Source organism: Eublepharis macularius, chromosome 4 (assembly GCF_028583425.1).
Source record: "Eublepharis macularius isolate TG4126 chromosome 4, MPM_Emac_v1.0, whole genome shotgun sequence".
NCBI lineage: Eukaryota > Metazoa > Chordata > Lepidosauria > Squamata > Eublepharidae > Eublepharis > Eublepharis macularius.
In genome coordinates, this window is record NC_072793.1 from 93,455,842 (window position 1) to 93,476,364 (window position 20,523).

The 20,523-nt window shown below is 40.0% G+C and overlaps 1 protein-coding gene across 1 annotated transcript; it reads right to left on the reverse strand.

Moving 5' to 3' along the window:
• Nucleotides 1-4,810: 4,810 nt before the first annotated feature.
• On the reverse strand, nucleotides 4,811-20,054 carry CDC23 (cell division cycle 23). The gene is made up of 16 exons (XM_054978594.1): nucleotides 19,927-20,054; nucleotides 19,206-19,278; nucleotides 16,802-16,939; nucleotides 15,832-15,874; nucleotides 12,676-12,781; nucleotides 12,332-12,464; nucleotides 11,814-11,991; nucleotides 11,626-11,723; nucleotides 10,741-10,822; nucleotides 10,448-10,601; nucleotides 10,136-10,255; nucleotides 9,400-9,475; nucleotides 8,786-8,847; nucleotides 8,329-8,407; nucleotides 7,648-7,767; nucleotides 4,811-5,250 (listed from the first exon to the last, which is right to left on the reverse strand). Exons 1-16 carry the CDS (start codon nucleotides 20,052-20,054, stop codon nucleotides 5,080-5,082), a joined length of 1,761 nt encoding a protein of 586 aa, XP_054834569.1. The 3' UTR covers nucleotides 4,811-5,079.
• Between the last annotated feature and the right edge of the window lie 469 nt (nucleotides 20,055-20,523).

The window sequence follows — 20,523 nt, forward strand, 5'->3', positions numbered from 1 at the left end:
TCCAACAGACGAGCCATCCAGGTGATGGCTGGAGATCCTGATTTCCAGGCAACAGAAACTAGCTCCCCTGGAGAAAATGACTGCTTTGGAGAATGAACTCCATGGCATTATACCCACCTGTGGTCCTTCCCACCCCTCAAACCCCACCTTCTCTGGGCTCCACCTCCAACATCTCCAGGAATTTCCCAACCTGGACCAGGCAACACTAGAGCCGATCATTCCAATTGGCCTATCAGCCTGCTCAGTGTGGTAAGCTATATACTGGAAATTATGGGGTTGGATTGACAGGGAGCACCTTAGTGGAAGAGCAAGCAGGATTCAGAAGTGGTCATTCTACAATGGATCAATGCATCCTGTGCCATTTGGTGGAGAAATAATACAGCTAGACAGCTTTCAAGAACCACAGTTCTCTTCGGCTGATGCATCTGACAGAACTGTGGTTCTCAAAAGCTTATGCTACAGTAAAGTTGGTTAGTCTTAAAGGTGCTACTGGACTCTTTACTATTTTGCTACTACAGACTAACAAAGCTAACTCCTCTGAATCTTTGTAGGTTATAGGATGGCATTTGACAGCATCTCACACAATACTCGGATTAAAATTTGAAGTCTCCACAATATACCATAGGCTCCTTGCCCTACATACTACATACACACACTACATAATAACATAATAATAACATTCGATTTATATACCGCCCTTCAGGACAACTTAATGCCCACTCAGAGCAGTTTACAAAGTGTTATTATTACCCCACAACAATCACCCTGTGAGGTGGGTGGGGCTGAGAGAGCTCCAGAGAACTGTAACTCGCCCAAGGTCACCCAGCTGGCTTCGTGGAGGAGTGGGGAATCAAACCCGGCTCTCCAGATTAGAGTCCTGTGCTCTTAACCACTACACCAAACTGGCTCACATGAAAATAACTAGCTGGCAGTGAGATGTAATCCACAAGAGCATCTGTCCCATAAGGTTCCAGTCAGGAGAGGAGTAAAACAAAGATGTATCCTTGTCCCATTATTATTTAACTTTTACATTAACTCCATGGTACAGATTATATCCAATCCTGATTTCCACCCACCAAATAAGGTGAACAGACCAATTGCTATACTCATATATGCAGATGACACTGTTATCTTGTCGTACACTAAAGTAGGGTCAAGAAGAGCCCTCCAGGCGTATTGTAAGGAACAGCACTTAACAATTTCTCCAAAATGAAAATACTTGTATTCACCAAAAGGTTTGTAAAGCACAAATGGCAGATAGATGATCACAAAACAGACCAAGTTAAAGCGTTCAATTATCTAGGCATTGCATTTCAGTCATCTGGTTCATAGACAGCTCAATTCTCTCAGATAACATAATCCGCTCAAAGATCGGCCTTAGCATCATTAAGATTTTTCCATACGAAAAGGGGGATCTCATATTCCAGACACACTGAAAGTCTTTCAGGGTAAAGTGCCTCAGCTTATGTATGGATCACAGGCCAGTTTCTATAACGACTATCTAAAATTGGAAACTATTCAGTCAAAATTTTTAAGATCCTTATTTGGAGTGCCTCGATATGTACCCAACACTATGTTTAGACTAGAGGCAGGCCTGGTAACATTAGAATCACGTTTGGTTGCATGTTATATGTTTCTGCCTGAAGCTAAACGCCCACCCCCCACCCCCCCGATTAACTTCTTTAAATTTTGGGAATAGTTTTCAATCGAGGGGATGGGAACAATAGAGAACAAACTACAACTCCTACATTTCTCCAGGTCAGCTTTTACATCTGGGCTACCAAGGAGCTAAAACAATAATTAAACAAGAGACTACAGGACATTTCTCTCCAATTGGCCAGATCTGAAACCCAACTCTTTCCAGCAGTGGGGAATTACCACCAAAACTTTGTTCCATTTTCATATACTAGAATTCTCCAAACAGAGCTTTTACCCTTGCCTGATTTAATGTCCTTCCATCTGCCCTTCTTGATGGGAGATACACTCGTATCTCATATGAGAAATGTCTCTGTCCATGTCATTCTGGTATGGTAGAAACAATTGAATATGCCCTCTTCTACTGCTGGTTTTACCAAAACATTCAGAATACATACAACATCACTCCACCATTATCCTGGTATATCCAATCAATTTTGTATTTCATTCCTTGACAATTGCTGTAATGAAATCTCTTTTAAAGTAGCTAGATTTTGTGCCTTGGCATGTTTAATTAGGCAGAAGAACACAGCTTTGTTTTAGCAAACTTTAATTAAGAATTGCATTTTATGTTTAGTATCTCTTTATATATTTATTACATGTATTCAACGTATATGTCAGTTGATTATTCTGATTCTGATTTTGGATCATAATAATATACACACACTAAACATGAGCCAGTAGTAAAGCACAGAAGCTTAAAAAAGCAACTGTGGTTTTGGGTTGATCAAACAGAAGTATAGTGTCCAGCTCATGCGAAGTGACGGTACCATTTTTTATACTCAGGTTACACCTTATTTGGAATACTGTGCCCAGTTTTGGGCACCACAGTTTAAGGAGCATGTTGACAAGCTGGAACATGTCCAAAAGAGGGCTACAAACATGGTGAGATTACTAGAGTCCTATGAAGAAAGGCTGAAGGAATTGGGTTAGGTTTAGGCTGGAGAAGAGACAACTGAGAGTTGATGTGATAGCCATCTTCAGATACTTGAAGGGCTGTCACATATACGATGGAGTTGTCTTCTTTTTCTTCAAAGTGTCAAACCAGAACCAACAGGTTAAAGTTAAACCATAAGGGTTTTCACCTAAACATTAGGAAGAAGTTCCTGACAGAGCAGTTCCTTGGTAGAACAGACTTCTGTGGGAGGTGGTTGACTTATCTTTATTGGGAGGGTTTAAAGCAGAGGCTAGATGGCAATCCATGAACAATGCTAAGAATGCCCTCCAACAGTTGTTCTCTGCAAATCTCAGTGCCAACCCTTGTGTAAAAAGCAGACAGACCCAATTCTGATCAGGCTCCTGCCTTCCCCACCACTCTCTTCCCCCATTTTTAACAGCCAAAATGACCCAGGGGCTGCAGGAGGTGTTATTTACCAGTATTCTGTGCATGTGACTGCTCTTGTTAAGCTCCTGGCCTGGGGTGATTCTCTGGGTCATCCTCCAGGTCTAACCTTGAGAGTGGGAAAGCTGTGGCTTCATTCTCCATCAGCCCAACCATTCCTACTGAGGCCTTATTTCTCAGCCACACAGATCTTTTACAGTTATCTAAACATAGTTGGGCCCATCACTCCCCAGTGCCACATCACTTTCAGCCTTCCTACAGCCAGGGCAAAGAGTGTTATAATGAAACTGCTTTATAGAAGATGTTACTCTATCAGTTTCAGTATGCTGCAGGTTTAAAATGCAACACTGTCCTTAAATGCTGCCCTGTAATTCTTTTCTTCCAACTGAATTTATATCTTTTACAGATTCACTAATTGCCCTTAGTTAATTCCCTGCCTGAACATGTCCTCAGAAGCAACCTGTCCTTTAATTCTACTTCTTGGGGAAGAAAGGAAGAACAGTAAGCTGTAAAAAAAAAGTGTGTGTGTGAAGATCAGAAAGAAAAGGATACTTTCCCAATGGACCACATGCTACCTTCCTTTCTTGTGTCTAGCTCTGCCCCATGACTAGCCATGGTTGGTGAATATTAGGACTCCGTTAAAAACAAAGAAGCCTGCAGTGGCCTATCCATCTGCTGATGTAAGAATTGTGTTCCTTTTTATTTACAGGTCTGATTAATCTAAACATTATAGGTTGCCTTGTGGGGAGCTTTCCTAGTAGAAACACAGTTAACTATCTCACCCAGCCATCAATGGGTCCCTACTCACAGGATGGAGCAAAGATAAAAGGGGCAGTATAAAAACACATCAAATGAATAAGGAGGTACTGTAGTCTCCCCCCTCAGCTTACATGATGAAGTCCTAATTTGTTTAGCAGAAAAAGGGCAAAGAGGCACTATTTAAAAAAAAATGGTCAAAGAAACTGATAAGGTTGCTTGATCTGACCAGCCAGTTAACTGTAAAAAAACCCCAAGACCTTGTTCTAAATCCCAGAATTCTTTTCTTGTTGGTTGCAGCAGTTGTACCGTTGTTGTTCCACTATACTACTTGGTTGCAACACAGATTGGTCACAACCATTATTTTAGTCTGCAAAATCATATTCCACATTTGAAGCATGCGTGCCGATAGGGTACTGTTCTATAACATACCAGCTCCTGGTTCAAAGACCTGAACGTGGTTGCTCTGAAGGAATGTTCCTACCTTATTCCTGAGACAAAAAGCCAGCTGAGATGTTTTGCCTTTCAATAAGCAATTGACTTTTCCACAGCCAGGAAAATCAATGACAAAATTGCACTAGAAGCTTGAAGAAATTTTGATAGGTCATCCTTTACCTGAATTATCACTTCAGGCCATGTCATTAAGTTGCACAACAGCCTCAGTCAGACATTATGCTGCAGAGGCTTAATTCCACCCAGTTGCTTTTTGTTATCCATGCTCTTTTGCATTCGCTATCCACAGAAACAGCACTGAGCTATGACCCTTCTGCTCCCCTTCGCCCCATTTGCATGGGTTCTTTTTACCACCAGCTAACCTAAGCAGCTGCTCCATTCCAAAACTGAGAAGCATCCAGCAAACGGTCTAGAGGTGAAATGACTTATTTCCTCAATCCATTTAGTGTAAGGCATTATTTACCCTTTCCAATCAGAACCGGTCTGTTTATGTTGAACAAGGTACTACTCATGTTGTTATGATACCCAGGAAAGGGATATAGTGAAGAAGAAATAGGCAGAGCAGCAATTCCAACTAAATTTCAATATAGAGAAAGTAATCTCTTACACAGAAGTATCCTTCTAATAAGAAGGTGGTTGATGAAAAGCAGTTCACTCCATACCTAGGGTCAATCTGTGCCACTCATCTTTGACTGGAACAGTGTAACAGCCATCCCCAACAACTTCTGCATTCAGACCTCTAAAGAAAACAGCACTCAACTGAGACCCTTCCCTGGAGAGATGGTGTTAGAATAAAATCCATTTTCTAGCCAGCTCACAGAGGCAGGCACCATTTATGGTGTAATGTTAGACAAGTTTAGTGGTGACACACGGCGTGTTGGAGTGTTGTTGGCAGACAGTGAAGAAGGTAGGAAAAAGGGTGTGGCAATCTCTGTGGAGGATGTCTCGCCTTGATTGCGTAGCTGTAAGATTTGCCGCAAGAGAGCTTTCCCTTCTTCTCTTGTCTAGAGTAGAAAGAAAACATATTTATTAAAGGGCAAAATTATTATAACACAAGTTACATGAATTTTTCCTGAGTATAACCAGCTGTGTTGCCTTTTTTGTTCATTTGTTTTAATGGTGTTTACTATTTTATATTTTACTGATAAATACATTGCAAGTCACCTTGGTCATTAGTAGGAGGATTGTAAAATGTTTAAACAAGCAAACAAACATTTTCCAGTACTCCAATACGGAAACCATGATTTAGACTTCAATAAATTATTGGCTTTTACCATTTCGTATATTTCTTAACCACTTCTCCACAAAATTTGCCTGAAGTAGCTTACAACATACAGCTGGTTTCAATCAAATCAGAACTACCAGTAAGACAGAATAAAAACAGCATAGGAGCATAAAACATTGTAAAAAATCATGGAAGGAGTTGATGGAGGGGATCTTTCCCTTCCTCAAGTATGGTACAGAGCAAGGGACCATGGCTCAGTGATAGAGCTTTTCCTTTGCATGCAGAACATCCCAAGTTCAATCTCTGGCATCTCCAGTTAAAAGGATCACATGTAATAATAATAACAACAACATTCGATTTATATACCGCCCTTCAGGACAACTTAACACCCACTCAGAGCGGTTTACAAAGTATGTTATTATTATCATCCCCACAACAATCACCCTGTGAGGTGGGCAGGGTTGAGAGAGCTCTAAAAGAACTGTGACTGACTCAGTCACCCAGCTGGCTTCAAGTGGAAGAGGGGGGAATCACACCCAATTCTCCAGATTAGAGTCCCACTGGTCTTAACCACTATGCCAAACTGGATCTAATGTGAAAGACCTCCACTTGAGACCCTGGAGAGCTGCTGCATACTGATTTTGATGGACCAGTGGACTGATGCAATAGAAGGCAGCTTCATGTGTGTTGAACTAGGAACTGGAAAACCAAGTTTAAATTCTCATTCTAGCATGGAAACTTGCTGGGGGACCCTAGACCAATAACTCTCTCAATTTAACCTACCTCACAGGGTCGCTGTGAGGATAAAATTGATAGGGAGATAATGACATTGTAAGCTACTTTAGGTACCCATTAGGAGAAAACCAGGGTAAAAATAGTCCTGAAACTCCTCTCTGAGGATTGGGGAGCCTCTCTTACACAATGAATCAAGGATGAGGTGCTGTAGTAACAACAGAAAGAGGGCGGGTTGAGTAAAATTGCTTCTCCCTCTTCAATTTGCATCTTGTCACACATTTTGTTTGCAATGCTCTGTAATCCTCAAAGAGAGATTTTGCGATAAATGATAGGCTGCTTGAGAAAGGGAAAGGCAAGGGAAAAGCTGTTCTACCAACACATTCTGTGAGCTTTTCCAGTGGGTCCAACAGGCAGTTAAAGAACATAATATAGCTATCTCAACAAAGCAGTCTAGACAAAACACAAATTACAGAATCAATTAACAAAATGCCAAGGCAAACATTCAAGCTTTCACCTAGAACCTGAAACTTAAAAGACTGCTGTGGAGAGAAACTCCATAGCTGAGGTACAACCACAGAGAAAGGTCTGTGTCCTGGCCACAACATGTTTTATAGCATGAGTGGGAATATACAGAGACACAGATGCTGATCTTAGCCTGTAAGAAGGTTGATATGGGAGACAATTTAATGTACTTAAGAATCTGACAAAGCAGACAAAAACATCTGACATAACGAAGTGGTTAGTTTTTACATTGTCAAAAAACTCTGCATTGCTCATAAACTTGCTAATAATTTAGGTGAGTTTTGATGGTTAATACATTTGATCATGAAGTTTGTTTTCTGTCCAAGTTTAAATAAAATACTCAGCTTGTAAAAATGTCATTGTGACAGATATATAAAAATATGACTATGAGGTATAACAATGATATAGTATACATTTTAAGTGCTGAACTTTTCTAAATGTTATTGTTATTGTTTCTAGACATGATAATGGATAATTCCTGCTTGACTTGAACCCAGAGTCTCAAAATGGCATGATAATGGCACGATAATGGAAACCCTTCACGCTGACTTCTTCATGTATGGCCACTCTGACAATCTATGTAATGAATGACTTTTTAAGACTGGTACTAACAGCATTCTTGACAGCTGCTTCATCTTCTGCTCATACTTCCTTTACTACTTTTGTCCCACTGCTGTGCCTCTTGCCATCTCATACAATACTGATTTTCCCATGTCACCAAGGTTAGTAGGTAGGGTGAAAACTTTTTTTTTTTAAAGAGGTAGTCTTGTGTGTTCATTCTAAGAATGCTTGCATAAAGGACATGTTATCTGGCTGAAGATGCTTCACTGGATGTGGTCTAACAAACATGTGATTGATGCCATTTAGGATTCTTTGAAGTGATCCAAAATCATCTACTGAAAACAGGATCAGAACTCACATCATTAAATGCGCAGCATTTCTGGGCACAGGCTGAAGCTTCATCCCACAGTTTGCACTTGAAGTAGTATTGAGCCAGATAACGGAAGGCAGTGCTCACTTCTAGGTGCTCCACTATCTCCTAGAGCAGGACAAAGCATTTAGGTTTTGGCTGTACCAGAGGTAGCATTCAAACAAGAATAAGGGAGGTCTCCATAGATGATCCAAGGCCACTACCATAAATTTACCATAATCCAGACTAGGACAATGTGCTACAAGTATATAACAAGGATTAGAAATATGTGCAGACCCAGTAGCTCAGTTTCAATATCAATTTAATTGTTGGGGGTGTATAAAATCTTTGGATTAAATTAAAAAAACTGTTTTCTAAATTCTTTTCTAACACAAGCAAAAGGTTAAACATTGAGATTGCAAAGGGGGAACAACCAATGTTAGTCCATTGCAGCAAAACAAAATTCTGGTGGCACTTTAAAGACTAACAATATTTAGTTCCTATTTAAATAAATGCTGTTAGTCTTTAAGGTGCCATTGTACTTGTGTTAGGTTCCCAATATTTAGCAAAACGATAATGTTTTCATGATCCCTAACAAAATAATAATTAGGTAGGCTCGTGCAGAATTTCACCATGGACCATATATCCTTGACTCTTTCCATTCCTAAAGTCATGTAAGATCTGACTCACCCCACAGGAATAGATGTCTTGGATGTATTTGATGTAGCACTGAGCAGCTTGTTCCGATTCATTCATCTGTTCATGCAGTCTGATCGGGGAGGGAAAGGTTATCCTTGGTTACAATACACAAACACACACTCCTACCTACCAGAGCAGAAAATACCTATTACTCACCTTCAGTTTGGACTTTACAGATCTGAACTCTAAAGTTTGTTATAAGGCAGAACTGAGCCCATGGAGTTTGTCAGATATGAAAGCCCATTCACAGGACAAAACAGTACTTTATATTGTTAAAACAAAGCGTAAATGCTTGAGGGTTTTAAATAAACATACATGCTTGAGCTCACCACTCTGAAGCATTTCCAAAAGGCTACTTTCATAAAGTCAGGGGATCAACATGTGTGCTGTTATTACGGGAGACCTATCTTGAAGTCCAACACAATTGAAACAACCGTTCATTACTCACTTTGCTAGTTTCACCAATGCCATTTTTTCCACATCTCCTACAGCATATGCTCTCCAATAACACTGTCAAGAAAGAACAGTCAAAACAAAACAGTGTAGTCCAGAATAGGGGCAAAATTCATACTTATTCTCCATTCTCCCCTCCAGCAGAGGTGAAAGAATAAAACATATCAGAGAGACCATGATACCAGAATTATTCTGCCATTGGAACTCCAATATAACAGAATTTTAAGTGACACAATTGCATCACACACTCCTTTTTGGAACTCTTAAGACTGTGGCAAATAAGAAAGCCGTTTGAACAACAATCCCCATCACACAATGAGAGACCCTAGAAGTTTACAGACATGGAAAACAGTGTCCATTCCATTTCATTCCATTTCAAGAACTACTTGGTGAAGGATGCCTAAAAACTAATACTGTGATTTATATGGTCCAGCCATATAAAATTACATTCACCAGATCATTCTCAAAATATGACACCCAGGAAGACCCAAATAAAAACGTATCTAAAATACCAATAATAGTCTATTTTAGCCGAGACCCTTGCAATTCTTTACTTGGGTCATGGCATAAGACCCCAGTTGCCCTTCCACAGTGAATCTGCGCTCTCACCTTTTTGGCTTCTATGAGCTGATTTAATTTCTCATAACATTCTCCAAGAGCAACCAGCATACGAGAATCATTTGGTCTGTGAAGAACAGAGTTAAATGACAAGGTACCCAACTCACTCAGAACTCAAAAGACATCTTAGATTGAGACCTACATCTCATCTCAAAAATCATTAGTACACCAAGCTCCCTCTGCTCTCTCCCAATACCACAGAGTAAAAGAACTAGAATTTGATGCCAAAAAAAAAAATCCAAGTTTCACTACTCAAATACTGATTGCAAACTTTCTCTATTTAAAATTTGGATACTCCCCCTGCCCACATTGAATTTATTTATTAACATATGTTTATTGTATTCTTCCCAGAGGCTCAGGGCTGCTAACAAAAATTAAAAATGTCATATACTAAAAAATCTCAGTGCATTGGAGTCAGGACACTGCTTGCAAAAAGTGTAAAGATGCAGATTATACTATGTGCCTAAAGTCTTGCTACAAAATGAAAATAATTGTTTATAAACAGTTAGCATTTTCTGCCTCTGTTGAATCCACATCCTGTACTAGAAAGCAAGATTTTATGACTGGCAGACAGCCACGACAAGGCACACCACTAACACTGTTTACAGATGTGCCAAATAAAAACCTCCGTTAGTATGTAGGAATCTGACTCCACACACTAAGAGTTGTAAGTGTGGGAAGAAAGAGATACAGTTGGTAAAAAGTAAAGTTTGCTGGGTAGTTTTACCTGAGCTGATGGGCTCTTCGATAGTAATAGAGGCAGTAAAATGGCATCTTGAGGATCTCATATGTTTGCCCCAGACCATACCATGCTCTGTAGTCTCTTTTGTTTACCTCTATGGCATGTCTGTAAGAAGGGGAAAGTCATGGCATGTATGGAGACAATTAAAAGCACATAATGGCCTGAATCTGTTAAGGCAGTACAAGCAGATTAGCCTGCAGAGGAAGCTGGGAAAGGGGAAACCCTGGGAAAGGATCTTGTTAAAGCATTCCCCATCCTTGACACAAGCCAAAGCCTCTGCCACTCATCTGTACACACCTATATGCCTGAATAGCTGCTGATGTGTTCTTCATTTCCATGTATTCATGGCCCATGAGGGTCCATGCTCCAAGATACCGAGGATTCAGTTTCAGTGCTCTCTGGAAGTAGAGGGCTGCTTTCTCATGCTGGGATCGCAAACTATAGTAGTTCCCTAGAGCAAATGCAAAATAGTCAACGAACAAAAAGCTGTCTAAGAGCTGGAATTAACAGCTCTATTAATACGTGTTAAAAACAGGATGAAGTAACTTTCTTCAATTCCTTTTCAAACAAATAAGAAAACAAACTCTCACCAATCACACAGCAGGTCTCAACACGATACTTGTCAATCTCACACAGGTTGTGAGCCAAATAGCTCAGTTCAGGCTTCATACTCTAGTGGGAGACAAAGGAAGGTGATAAGTATGAAGACAAGGGGACAGAACCATACTCTCGAAAACTGGGCAGTGAAGGAAGAAAAGTACTGCAAGTCTTAGAATTCATTTTGGCATTTTGTTAAGAAGTATTCTGTTAAATGTCAACATTTTGACCTGCAGAACCTTCAAAACTGCAGGGACAGAAACCAAAACAAGGCCAATTGAAATTATGTTGTTGCCTGCACCTACTGGGTGATAAAGCCGATGGAGACACAGGGATCTACTGTCAAACATCTCTTACAATGCAATACTCCTTTTAAGAAAAAGTAGTTCAGTCACATTACTCTATTTATTACTTAAACCTGAACAATAAAATATTAGTGACATGGGAAATCTGAAAGTCATAAGCAATAATTAATACCAAACATTTCAGGCAGTTGCCTCTAACTCTCAAAGCCCCATAATACTAGTTCCAGGCAGTTTAGTAATCTCCACATAACAAATATTGTTTGTTTACTCCACTGCTCTCTAGCAATATCATTATTTTGTTGTAGTCTAATTTTTTTTATTATCCTCATCAAATATATTTGCTTCTGCCCAACGTATCATTGTGTCCATCTATTTAAGGCTGCAGTTCTAACATGCTTAATAAGCAGCTGTCCAAATGAACTCCAAAGGAATCAATTTCTGAGGATATATACTTACACCCATAAATTTTTGGAGATAAAGACAAATTCAATATGCAAATTACTGGATTGTGGTTACTGTAGGACTGAGGCATGGTGCATTTCAGGAAAATGTAGTCAAGGAAACTATACTCACTCTGACATAAAGTAGATTAGAGAAGGTGTCCATATTTTCTATCCTGTAAGGATCTTGCTTTCTTAGTTCATTGAAGATGGACAGAGCTTTATCAATATCTGAAGAAAGAAAGTCACACACTACAGTAAGCACAGGAGAGGACAGGGGAGAGCAGAATGTTACTCAAGCCTGAAGGAGGGTTCACTGACCTCGGATATTGTGATAGGCTACTGCAATTTGGGAGATAATGTAGGTGCTCTTGGAAAAGCCTGCATCAATGAGACTCTGGTACTTTTGCAAAGCCTCTTCTATCAACTGCAGCTCGGTATAGATGTGTGCCAGGAAGAACTCTTTCATCCAGGAATCTGGCAAGGACAGGAACTTCAGCTGGCAACAACCACCAAATGGAAGAGAGACACACTTAGAGAACATTATTCTAGCAGCCCCCAAGAATATCACTGCAGCAGCCCCCAAGAATAGAAGGAAAAGCAAGAACAGGGGGTCAATTCCATCCACCCAGTCACTTGAATAGTTCCTGAGAAAGGAGAAAGACGAACATTTCCAAGTTATACTCAACCACCAAAGATCTGTCAGCCAAACTGAACACTTCTGAGCCAGGAGTACAATCAAGAACAATACCAACCATAGAATAGTTAATGGCTCTTGGGTTAAAAGGAAGGATGCTGAAATTATTACCACCCCCACCCCCAAATACCCCATAAATTACCATTTCCTTGTCTGTGATCAAGTTACAAAGCTCCAGCCAGGCTCCCCAGTGCAAAGGCAAAACATGGGTTGCTTCAACAAACACATCAATGGCCTCTTTCACTAGATCCAGCTTTCGCAACACCACTCCATACCTAGTAGGGTGTAAAAAGTAAGAGAAACACAACCAGGCAAGAGCACATGCATCCTGTGCTCTGATAGGTTTTGATTTATTACATTTCTAACATTTTGCACATACCAAGAAAAAGTTCTGCTCCTTTCACAATTTCACTTTCCTGTATGGACACTAACATACAGTAGTCCCCACATTGTATAACTATGACAAAGCATATCTTGGATACTTACAGATAAAGGCCAAATCCATCCAACTCTCGTGCTTTGTGTTTCTTGCTAAGTTCTACCCGTAACTCTCTTAGAACTTCATTCTTCACCTGTCCCTTCTCTAATGGACCTGTAAGAAAGAAATCTGCCTTTCATATCTCACTGACTCCTACAAAATCCTACAAAATCTAAATGTGTAGAGCACTGGCAAGTACTGAACAGATCCCGAGGTTAGAATGAACAGTTACAATTACCCAAGACCAAGATTTTGCAGACCAAGCCATAGATTTCAATTCACTGATCTCTAAATTGATCCCATATGGATGAAACCTGTTGGCCTTCCATGTTTCACATCGGCCCCATTCAACAGCTTTATCCAAGATATTTTATATTTCAAAATATGTGTGACATTATTTGCTATTAACTTCTAAGCCAGACCTTCAAAATCATGTAAGCCTTTCTGACAAGCTCATACTAGTTTTTAGGTCAAATTTGGGGTATCCGAGTCAGGACGTCAAACAGGCCTTTAATGTTTAATACAGGAATGTGGCAAATGGATATAAATCCAAGTCCAAGGCACAAAAGCTACAGGCAGTCTTTTGGTCAGGAGATTTTGTTTTAATGACAGACAAACTGAATACACTGCTCCCATTGCTGCATTGGCAAGCTAAGGAAAGCTCTTTATATTCTGACATGCTTTCCTACTGTGCTAGTAGGGCTCAGAAGATTTTATCCATTAATCTGGGTTTGTGGAGTTTCTCTTTATTTCTTGATTCCTGTTTAAGTAGAATCATGTCTAAAATTAATTTTGGAGTTGGATCATGCACAGACTGCTGCAGCTTTTAGTTCATTTTGCATTTATTTCCTGTTCTGTTACCAGTGTGCACATATGCATGGATAAAACAATGCAATAAAGCATCCTTATATAAGTAGTTTTTCCAAACTCTGGTACCTCTTTTGTGAATTATTTTCATTAGAACATTGAATGTGAGCATTAAGCATAATCTCCCCCAGGCATGTTAACATAACAGAATACAGTAATATGGAACAGAATAGTGTGATACCATGGCGAGCATGTTGGACCAGGGTGGGGAAAACCCAGACTGAAACCCTTGCTCAGATATGAAGCTCATTGGGTGACCTTTTGCCAGACACCCTCTCTCAGCCTAATGCACCTCACACAGCTGTTCACATAGCCCCTCAGCTGCTCACTCTGCCCACTGTATTGGGACATCCGGCTAAGGCTACTAGGAGTAAGATCCATTTTGAAAACTTACTCCTTCTGACTTTCTACCTCAGGATAAATATCAGTAGCTGCTACCACCAGAAGAATCTTATTCGGTTTGATCAATTGTGGATCAGTGCCAATATTGATCCAGGCTGCTTCTGGTCAGTCCCTTTATTCCCCTAACTAAACTATGAACTCAAGTGTGTGTGCTTGCGTGAGTGAAGAGTGCTGGCTTTCCTCCACCTCTTCATCTTGTCTTTGCTCTCTGTTTCAGAACTTCTCTTAAAATAAGTAATGCCAGTTAGTGACCAAGCTGTTGGCTTCTGGAGGAATTATCCTCAAGAGTTCTCCTGTCAAACCATTCCTTAGGCTTTAAGGGTTTTACTGTCTAACCACTACAAAGATATTTGGGTATAAAACAGTAGTACATGAAAATGCAGTTGCTACCTAGATATCTAATATCTAAGCATTCCTCTCCCTAATGCTAGGTTCAAGGTGCAACACCTTGCAGAAAAACATACTGAGGCTTGTCCTAGAAGCTGTTGGAGACTTGGCTTGCCCAGCCAGAACATGGCCTCGCATATGTCTTGAACGGGCCAAGAACAAAGAACCGCACCACAGACTTTGCTATTTACGGTTTTCTCTCCAGTTTGGGAGTTCTTGGGTCAATCAGAACTCAGGACAGAGACTGAAAATTCCATTCCAAGAAGACTTTTGAAAAAATCAGTTCAAAACTAGAGACAAAAAGTTTTGATGCCCTATTCACCAAAATTAGTATTATGGGCAAGCTGGAGTGCCAAGTGCAGAAATACTTTCAATGCCAGCAACAGGATGACCAAATGGGTAGAACTGATATGTCAATTCTACTTCTCTCCTTATCCATCTGAGTCTATAGGAATGTACCTTGGGATTTTATTGCACACTTCAAACAGTCTGTGCTATCCTAAAATTATATTCATTGATCCATAACAGGGAGATCCACATATGCTGCCCTAAGCTCCTTGGAGGAAATGTGGGAAAACCATGTAATAGATAACATGTTGGCTTATATGGTTACTCACTCCACTTGTGGAGAGCCACAACTGCACTTACCATCAACCAGAGAGCCATTTATTTCCATCCCTGGCATGAGGCCTGCATCTCAAGGCGGCTTGCAGCTTACACATTCTCTGGCAGCAGCTATTTCAAGGTGGGAATCACCTACAAATCACAAGCCCTGCCAGACAAATGCCCCTTGCCCACTTTCCTGAAACATGCTGAAGGGCCACTTCGGGGAACGCTGCTCAGAAGAACTACAGACAACATGTCAAAAAGCCACATGTGGCTCCCAAGCCATTAAGCATCATTGGCTTAGGATATATATTACTTTCATCAATTTTATGTTAGCCTTGAGCCTATTAGGCTAATTTTATGTTAGCCTCGAGCCTATTAGGATGAGATGGCAGGGTATGAAACTAAGAAATACATATTTTTCTGTTTGCATGTCTATGCCCAGTTTGACAGTTGCCAAAGTGCCACAGAAGCCAAAGCTCACTATCAATCTCCATTTTTCTTAGAATCACTACGTTCTGATTTTAAACATGTGAATATCTCTGCCTGCCCACCAAACAACTTGCAAAGATAACAGCACACTGTTTGATCCAAGTGGGGCAGGTCTATTTTACTATGGTCTTTTTCTTACTACCAAGAATTAAGTACAAAGATTTGCACCAAGGTCGCTGGATAAATGATGGCGTGAAAAATTAAAAAATGAGGCACAGGTGTATTGTTTCTAGATCTCCCTCCCCTTCTAACCTACCGTGCCACATAACAACTTCGTACAACATCACACCTAGCATTTTGGCTATTCCTAGAATACCAGGGTAGGTTCTCACTGCTACAGTATTATAGTCTATAGGTCATTATATAAGTATTAAAACCACATTGATGAAAATTTTGTTTTGGTTCCTTACCCAGACTATCCACTGTTTCATCATCCTTCTTTTTTTCACCTGACTGCACACAGAAAAAAAGTAACTTTAAGAGAAAGCAATTTCCAGTGATAGAGTTCTCCCCCCAAAAAATCAGAATTGGAAAATGTAATGGGAAATAATACGGCGTCCAAAATAAAGCATGATCTGATTTAGCATGTTGATTTTGACTTATATAGAGAAAATTAAATTTTAAGGTGCTTCATCTTAATTTTATGTCCCAACAGCAACAGATTCTTCAAACGAAAGATTTGATTAGGAAAAAAACAAACATGGTTTAAATGTTATTTTCAAACACATTCAAGCTTTATCTGAAAATTATTTTTATTAGAATAATACTTGTAAAACTGTAAAGGTAATGCATGTTTAAGGAAAAAACCCTGTCTATACACTAGGTGTGAATTATATGCCATGGATATGGTTCTCCACTCATCTATTTCAGCACTCATTCATAGAGGTCACTGGAGTACCTCATAGTTAAATAATAGATTGATAATCACAATGTATAAATAAGAATTTTAGCTTTGTTTTTGATTATACCCTGGTAGACCATTAACAAAATATACATATACTCCTTTACACAATTTTGGGGCTATTCACCTGAAAGTCATTAATTACAACTCTGAAACTGCCAAACTTGCCTAATATTGTATTGGCAATGACATCCATTCATTGTTATTAATGTTATGAAAGAATGAATTTTTAGAAATAGAAAATTCTCCATGGAAAAATAGAGCACTAGAATTTTTTCAGTTTCTGCTCTATATATGACAATTTTATATCATGCTGTACAGTTTGTCTATGACACTCACCCAGTTACTAGAAACAAAAAGGGGGAAATTAACATCTGTCAAAATGATGCTACAGATAAAAAGAAAAGAGCTAGAAATCAGAGTCCTTGATAAAAACAAGAAAAGACAAGAAAACAGATTGTTTTATCCTACTGGCTCACCAAGTATCTGGAGTACATATACAGGAAATAGGCCTTTTGACTCTTGCAGCCTCGTAAAAAGTAGGCAGCCCTGTCATATTCTTTCAAATCAAAGTAAGACTTAGCAAGGGTGTAAGCATCCAAATCAGAAGCATCTTCCTAAGGAAAGAGGGGAAAAAATCTTATATCCTGAAGGAAATGATCAGATAAGACATAGTTTTCTTTAACTTCAGTAGATAAGAGCAAGAGTCCAGTAGCACCTATAAGATTAACAAATTTTGTGGTAGTGGATGAGCTTTTGTGAGTCACAGCTCACTTCTTCAGATTCATGAAAGCTCTTCCCCTACCACAAATTTTGTCAATCTTATAGTTGCTACTGGATTCTTGCTCTTTTCTACTGCTCCAGACAAACATGGTTACCCATCTTGATCTATCTTCAAGCCTTCAATACAACAACATCCTCACATCAAAACTTACACTGCAACCCTATGGTGAGTTACTTCAGTCTAAGTCCATTGGATTGCACTGTCAAAGTTCTAGTGTGAGAGCAAGGGTGCTTTTATTGAGTCAGATAAATCCTTCTTATCTAGAAAACAAAATGTGAGCTTCTACAAAAATAATTAAGGAAAAAATAATTCAGTTATTGGCACTGTTGATTTAAACCTCAAAGGGTGAACAGATATAAGAAAAGGAGCATGAGTAATGGCATTTGGACTAAAGAAGCAAATTGCTTGCATAAAAATATGCAATACTAATGACCCTCATTTCCAGCACTACTAGGGATTTTGTAAATTAATGGATCTTTAATCTTTGGATTGCTTCTCTAAGTCTCCAGTAGCCTCCTCCACCTTGTAGAATGGTCTGCCTGCGGAGGTCAGGAAAGTTCCCCCTCTCCTGGCTTTCCACAAAGCTATGCAAGACTGAATTATACAGGAGGGCTTCCTACTCAGATTATAGGGCTGTCCTAGGAAATAGCTCAAAGAGACACCTTGGAAAGGCACAGGGAAGCTATTGAGTATTGTCTGCTGCTGTAGATATAATCCTACTGGATAGTTCAACATTGCTAAAGATGTCATGTTAATTCATTATGCTTTAATTCAGAAAGGATTCATCTATGTGATTGGCTTTATGCTAGTCTTCATTAGAGATGGGCACGAACCGAAATATGAACCAAAAAATATGAACCAGGTCGGTTTGTGGTTTACGAACCGTGGTTCGTCAGATCCCATTTCTGACAAACCACCACGAACTTTAGGCTGGTTCGTTTGGTTCATTTTTTGATTCATGACTGCAGACAGCCTGGTGCCAATCAATCAGTTTCCTAGGCAACTGAGGATGGACTTCCTGCAGATCTTCTGCTGGCCCGGAAGTGACCTTCTGCTGGCCTGGAAGTGATGATTTCTGACCCAGATGTGCTGTTTTCACAAACCAAACGAACCGGTTCATGAACCAGGGGCAGGTTCCTGAAAGTTCATAGTTCGTGAAATTTGACGAACCACGTACCACGTGGTTTGGTTTTTTCCCAGTTCGTGCCCATCTCTAGTCTTTATACCCTACTGTATTTGTTTTCATTTAATATTCTAACTGCTGATTTTGCTCTGTGAATGTCCTAGCTATTTATTAGATTGTATTCACTTGCAGTATGTAATCCACCTTCGGTCTCAATAAGAATGGCAGACTATAAATAAACAACAGCAATAATAACGAAATTATTTCTGTGTATATTTATAAAGTCTCTATACAATCTCAAGACAGTTTAAAAAGTAAAATATAACAAAATACAATAGTTAACAATTAAAAACCCAGACTGAGCATAAAACAGCACAAAACATTATGCAGCTTAAAATGAGCCACCTAAAACAGCTTCCAGGTTACACATTGACTACGGAAGTAAAAACCTGGATAAACAAAAATATTTTGGCCTTGCACCTGACAGAGAGTATGATAGGTGCCTGGTGAGCCTCAAAGGGCAGGGCATTTCATAGGCAAGGTGCCAGTACTGAAAGCAGGGATTGAAAAGATGATATTAGCTAGTGAGCTGGACAATATGCAAGGCGACTGTCTTTCAAATGCCTTAGCCCAGTTTTCAAAAGGAATTCCACGTGGATTCATTACAGTAGTCTAACCTACATGTAATCACAGCATGGATCACCATGGCCAAATTAAGATCAACTGTACTCAGCTTTAATAACATGCATATAAATTCAACATGCACTAAATGGTCACCTTTCTCTTCCCTTCCCCAGACAAGTCACCAATCAATTATCCAAGTTTTACAGACTGACTTGATGGCAAAGAGACCATTTGTTCGTTTTATATTATTGTTTTGACTACCATCACTGCTTAAATTGCAATTTCTCAGCACACAACAACATGGCAGGGTAAAGGGATTTTGGAGTGTTAGGGAAAAAACGGTTATGGATACCTCTGTAAGCACAGGAGCAGGAGGTAGTTCATTCAATGGCAAAGGGTCCAGGGCAAAAGCCAGCTCTGATGCCCTACAAGAGATTCCACTATATTAAAAAAAGCATTATATTTCACTGCCCTGGTTCAGGATAACATACTGTGGACACGCATGCATGCACACATGCCCCATGATGTATATGTAGATGAGATGAGATTATTGTGTTTTTTAAGGTGTTTTTAATGATGTGTATATTTGTATTCTGTTATCCGCCCTGAGCCTGCGAAAGCAGGGAGGGCGGAATATAAATACAATAAATTAAATTAATTAAATTAAAATTAAAAATTAAAATATCCTCACTCATACTACAAGAAGGATCTATGGTAGCCTGTGAAACTTCCATGGGCACAAACCCTTAAAGACAACAGACTTGTTGATACAACCCTTACCATTACTCGAGTTCCGCTAATAATAGCCCACAATACCCTTTGGCTTACAGAACAGCACAATACTCAAATGACATATTATAATACCGTGGATAGTTAACAACATGCAGCACCCCCTCCCTCACAACCATAAGTCCTTCTCTTCCCCAGCTGGCTCCCACAGCATTCTCCTTCTACACTGCGTGGCCATATGCTGCACCTCTCCTCACCCCCGATGTTCTGTATATATACCACTCCAATCAGCTTTCTTGAACCAAGAAAAAAGGCGAGCATCACTTCACACAACCCGGCCTCACCACTTTCCACTGTGCTGCAAACCACGCTCTCGACTTCGTTCTGCTACATCCAGCAGCTGCTTCTTAATGCCGCGCAGATCAGAGAAATCCGCACTTGCCAAACCGGCCCCAACTGTAGCCGCCGCCATCTTTTCACAGATGCCAGTTCCAGCCAACCAGAGTCGGCAGGCCAGCACGCCACGCCACTCGGAGCGCGCAATACTCAAAGCACATTCCCTATTGGCCAATAACTCTTCGTTCCTCCTGTCTCTCCGTCTAATGAAAACGGGAGGAAAATAATTCGTGAATGGTGATTGGCTGAGGGATGACGGGGCGTGAGGGAGGAGCACCAATGAGATAAATTTGGAGACTGGGACGGTAGTGTGTCTTCCCCCTTTTAAGCGGATTTCTGTTGGTGGATGTTGTTGCTTTATTCTGTACTACAGCAAATGTTGGGCGTCGAGTCAGGCAGAGACAATGAAAATAGCCTGTTTCAATATATTTGTCGAGGGCAAGGGGAGTGAGGGAGACTATCTTGTGGGGAAAGAGAGGGGCGGTTAGGGAGCTCTAAAATTTTTGCATCCTACCAACGGGTGGGGTTTTTAAATTAGCAAATTG